Source organism: Alligator sinensis, unplaced genomic scaffold (genome assembly GCF_000455745.1).
Source record: "Alligator sinensis unplaced genomic scaffold, ASM45574v1 scaffold567_1, whole genome shotgun sequence".
NCBI classification, from domain to species: Eukaryota; Metazoa; Chordata; order Crocodylia; family Alligatoridae; genus Alligator; species Alligator sinensis.
The window spans coordinates 2,595,809-2,601,352 of record NW_005842049.1 but is presented as its reverse complement, the minus strand read 5'-3'; the positions used below and the strand labels follow the sequence as shown (position 1 = coordinate 2,601,352).

The 5,544-nt window shown below is 43.2% G+C and overlaps 1 protein-coding gene across 1 annotated transcript in view; it reads right to left on the bottom strand.

The window, feature by feature from the left end:
- The window catches only part of CACNA2D1 (calcium voltage-gated channel auxiliary subunit alpha2delta 1), a 575,362-nt gene that overhangs the window by 95,791 nt on the left and 474,027 nt on the right, over window positions 1–5,544 (bottom strand). Inside the window, exon 12 of the mRNA XM_025203238.1 lies at window positions 1,349–1,453. Within this exon, the coding sequence (XP_025059023.1) occupies window positions 1,349–1,453 (105 nt within the window). The remainder of the gene's footprint in view (window positions 1–1,348; window positions 1,454–5,544) is intronic.

Below are 5,544 nucleotides of genomic sequence, written 5' to 3'. Positions count from 1 at the left end.
TAGGGACACGACTGCACAGTAACACTGGTTACTACACAGTCATTTAGCACTTGGTTATGCAAGTACTAAATGGCTGCGCAGTAATAAATACCAGTCAGCATCTCGTGGAGACGCAGTAAGAAAAATAGCACTTGTTTATTTTAAATCTTCTCCCGTGAATTTCAGTGTGCGCGCCCTGTTCTTATAGTCTGGAACCTGATGAGTAACCGTTCCCTAATAACTTCTGTGCTTAAAGGGAGATGCATAATTGAACCCCTTGCTGAATTGGGACTCCGATTTCCACTTATTGTCATTAAATTGTCTACACTTATTTTCATTATTATGAAATCATCATACAAGTTGTGTTTAACATTCTGCTCAAAGTGATGAGCCTTCAGAGCATAGTAACTTAAATTGAAATATATTGGGTAAAGATTAAATGGTTGTACTTCATTCAGTATCTATGTCTGTATATGCATCTCTGCACACACACGTGGAATAAATCATATATTTGTAAACATCTAGCTATGAAAGACATAGCTCTGTGGATTTCTTTTGCTGTCTATCCCTCTCTATCAGCCAGAAGAGACCAGCTAATATGACCTGAAAAACACAGGCCATAGAGTTCAATGCAACAATTCCTGTTTCTACCCCACATGTTTCTGGTTGGATTCAAACATATCTTGTATAAAGAGTTCAAAAAGCAATTTAAAAGCTATTTAAAGAAAAAAATACTAATGGTGAGGACACACATGCAAATAAATGAATCCAAGTGAGAAGAGAAGTGAAATGGCAGGTTTGGAAACCATTTACCTAAGTCACGATAGCACAAATATGTGGTTCATAAAGCTGCTTATTTATAATTATATAAATCTTCATGTTCAAAACTCCCTTAGCTTTTGGCCTATTTTATATTTATGTTAAATATAGTCACAAAACAACGCTCCAGTGCCCCCTGTAAGAATATTTGTAGGGAGAAAGAAGAGATACTGTGCATTTGAATATTCACCCATAGAATGGTGGTTTGTATTTTGTGGTCTTTAGCCAGCCATTTTATCTTCCTGTGTCTCAGCTTCTTTACTTGTAATACAGGGATAATAATAATTGCCTACCATGTTGGGGCCATAAAAATTCATAATTCATTACAATATTTCAAGTGCCTTGGGATCATCAAGTTGAAGGCAAGACAGAAGTGCAAAATTGTAACCTGCTGTCTTTTCATAAAAATATTCTTTACTAAGAATGCTACTGATGACACATTATTCAACACTTTCAAGTCTTAAAATTACAAGTTATTTTCTTCCAGAAATCATCTCCAGGTCTTATTTTGGGTTTTCCATGCAGTAAAATTCTTCTAAATGTCACTTACTTTTTTGTCTTTGTTGTATTTGTGGAAAATCTCTTGTGCTCTTTCTTCACCACCATCGGTAAACAACATAATAATCTTATTGCAGTTAGCTCTAGATGCACTGTACTGTAAGAGAGACAAAGACAAGCATTTTGTTTAGTTCAGGCTATAAAAATAAAAGGTGCAACAGTGATATAGTTCTTAGGAACCCTGTTTTTTGAGGGTAGGGGTCACTCATCCTTTTATCTCATGCATCCTTAAGAATATTACTAAAATAGTACGAGAGAAGTGCTGCATCCCCCAGCAAGGTCAATGACGAAGCTTCTATGGACTTCAGTGGAGGTGAAGGTGGAATTACTGACTCTACTGATGTGCTTTTTCTAACTCGCTGCAGTTGAGCCCAGATACTTTGCAGGGTTAAGTTTCTTACCTTCCTGCAAATATGAGTTTTTGTTAACTAGATGGAAGTATACAGAACGGGGACAACTGGCTGTGCAGGACCACTGAGGTGCTCCAGATGTTTGTGGCAACTTTTATTTCAGCAAGTGCCACTTCCCCAATCAATTGCTGAGCTTCACCTGGGTGCAGAAACACCACCCTTTGAAGCACAATTCAGCAAACGGCCGAGCAGCTTGTCTTCACTTTGACAGCCCACTGCGACCTAAACAGGTTGCAAATTGCTTGGACAAGGTATGCTCTGGTTTCTAATGCATCTTGCCATCCATTCCTGAGCCTTTTGTGCAATCAATGCTTAAAATACAACAAAATCGAAATCCAACTTTAGATCCAACCGTTCTGGTAATCAGGTATATCCCCCGCAACCAGTGTAAGTGAGTTGTGTGCACTGCCCTAATTTGGGATGAAGATAAGGTGCATATTTCTTACGACAAAACATGTTGATCACTCCCTGGCACAAATGCTGTTCATGAGACTGCCTTGTATGAGAATCCAGAAGTGGAGGATCCGCATTAGTAATTCATAAACCAGAACATTTTTGCTCTGCCTGTCATTTTTACTTAACTGTACTCCTTCCTTCCCCCTCAGCTGGGGAAGTTTTGGAGAACATTTCTAGAAGCAGCCACTGATTTTGGATGCTTCAGGTTCTGGACCCTCAATATGAGACTCCTTCACTGTTTCAATCTGGGCACTGAAAACACTCAGACAATCAAAGCCAAAGGCTCTTCTGTATATCTGGATCTTAGCAAATTTAGGATCTACTAAATCAGGGGTTGGCAACATTTTTGGGCAGAATGCCAAAAATACCTACAAACCTCAACTTGTAAGGTGTTGGTGTGTCAGAGGTGGACAGCGGGAGAACAAGGGGCCCGATCCTTGTTGTGGCAGTGCAGCCCAGCCCAGCCGCTTTCCGGCTGTCCACTCCAAGGTGAATGTGCACCCACTTCCAGCAACGAGCAGGGACAAGGCACTGCAGATCCTGGTGTAGCTGCTTGCAGCCTCCCAGCTGCCTTCTGCAGCTGGCCTGGGCTCTGGGCAGGCCCCTGCTCCCCACCACAGAGCTCAGGCTGCTCGCAGGAGGCAGCAAGGAGGCTGCACGCAGGTGTAGCAGGATTCACAGAGCCCTGGCCCGGCTTGTTGCTAGCAGCAGATGCACATGCGCCTCCAGGTGGATGTCAGGGAAGAGTCTGGGGCTGTACTGGATCAGGCCCATCACAGCTCCCCTGCCATCCACCCCGAGGTGCGCATGCCAAGCAAAATGTTTTTGCATGCCACACTCTGGCATACATACTGGGGGTTGCCTACCCCTGTGCTAAACCTTAAGCATCCAGTGAACCTCCCATCTCAGTCTCAGGCCCTAGCAACTCAGGTGCAAATACCCAGATTCATTGTGTTAAAAATATGCAAAATCATCTTGGCCTACTTATTTTCTCATTTCATCTCCCCTCAGAAAATAGCTAGCCTTTACAATGTGTTTCATAAGGAGAGTATGCCAGAGCTCATACTTGGCTTCATACAGGAATAAGATTTCTGACAACAGGACTGTATCAGAGAGCAACACCAAATGGCCTGACTACTCCCCAATTTACCAGACAAAGGAACTAGCTAATCCATGAAAAAAGTGAAGTAACTTTCTCCACAAGAAGATCAAGGGAAAGTGGAAGAAAATTTGAACCCTTTGGCCTCATCCCAATGTGCAGGCACATGCAGTTTGTGGCACCACAAACTGTGTGCGTGAAATGTAAAATATGACCTGTGCTGCAAATTTGCAGCACAGGGGCAAAATTTGCTACCAGGATTTCCTGGTAGCAAAATAAGTAAATAAATAAACACCCAGGAAAAAAAGCGGTGCAGAGCATGTGAAAATACCATGCACCAGACAGAACATATAGAGCCTTGGTCCTCCAGTGAGATGCTCTGGCTGCTGGCCAGCGTGTCTCTACTGCTTCATTTGTGCCCCGCTGCTCTAGCATGCTGGGAAACGGGAGGAGCTAGGCAAGGGCAGTTTGCCCAAAGTGGGACAATGTGTCTTACAACAAAATACTGACAAGTGCAGGGTGCTGCACTTGGGCACTAGTAACCAGCAGCACACTTAAAAGATGAGAAACTCCCTTCTTGAGAGCATGGAGGCAGAAAGGGATCTTGGAGTCATTATTGACTCCAAGATGAACATGGGCCGACAATGAGAGTCACGGTCGGCAGGGCTAACCGGACCTTATCATGCACCCACAGATGCATCTCAAGTAGGGCCAAGGAGGTGATCCTCCCCCTCTACGTGACACTGGTCAGGCCACAGCTGGAGTACTGTGTCCAGTTCTGGGCGCCCCACTTCAAGAGGGATGTGGACAACGTTGAATGGGTCCGGAGGTGGGCCACCCGCATGATCCAGGGTCAGCAGGGAAGGCCCTACAATGAGAGGCTATGGGACCTGAACCTGTTCAGCCTTCACAAGAGAAGGCTGAGGGGGGACCTGGTGACCATCTATAAACTCACTAGGGGGGACCAGAAGGGTTTGGGGGAGACCTTGTTTCCCCTAGCGCCCCCGGGCTAACAAGGAATAACGGCCACAAGTTGTTAGAGAGTAGGTTTAGATTAGACATCCGTAAGAACTACTTCACAGTTAGGGTGGCTAGGATCTCGAACCAACTTCCAAGGGAAGTGGTGCTGGCTCCTACCCTGGGGGTCTTTAAGAAGAGGCTTGATGCCTAACTGGCCGGGGGCATTTGAGCCCAGTTTTCCTCCTGCCCAGGCAGGGGGTTGGACTTGAAGATCTACAAGGTCCCTTCCAACCCTACTTCTATGATTCTATGAAAATGCACGTGCAGGGGCGTGTGCTGAGGCACAAAGTAACAGTGCAAATTTGTGCCACTGTAAGCACACGCCCCTGCTCATCTGGACACAGCCTTTGAGTCACAATTTCTCTTCTGGCCTGCTCCTAGGTACTGTGGCTCTGGGTCTGCCTGTACTCAGAAAATACTGTCAGGATAAAACCTGGCCCTCAAAAGTAATTTGATACCCTATCAGTCCAGAGTCCTTTCATCAAATTCCAGTATTAATAAAACAAAACAAATAAAGAAAAAAACAATTAAAAAATGTTCCCAAAACAAAAACAAATATTCTTTCCCATAGCTATTTTTAGTTCCTAAAATAAGTTGTTTACAGATTTTTTTTACATCACTGGCTCAACTGATCAATAAGCACCTCTAACTCAGGGAAAAACCGGGCCCAAATTTTCTTCCCAGTAATGACAAGAAAAGAAATTTTAACTCAGCACATTAAATCCACTCCTCTAACAAGGTAAGTTCCATTTGGAAATAATCAACACATCTCTCTCTCTCTTTTTTTTTTTTTGCTTATGAAATGCCACATACAACAGTATGTATTGCTTCAGGTTTCTATCTTGTGATATTAAAAATGCAATGAATCCAGAATGAGAACGGAGAAACTCAGAAAAGCAGAATTAAGTACTTTGCAAATATTGAAAATCCCCAACTTAGTGTTTTATTATACATCCTGGAGTATCAGAGCGCCACAGCAATACTTGGCTCAGCAGTCAAATCTTTGCATGAGTTGTCCTATTAATTTAGAAGGACAAATGACAAACAGGTATTGCCATATTTTGTAATTTTTCCAAAGGATCAAAATCTGTACATGCATACTTAGTGTTTTTTTTAAGACACTATTGTGTGTCCCACTCACATCCAAAGAGTGCCAAGGGCTTTTCTGTCCCTTTGCAAAGAGCATAAAGTAGGGCTATTAAC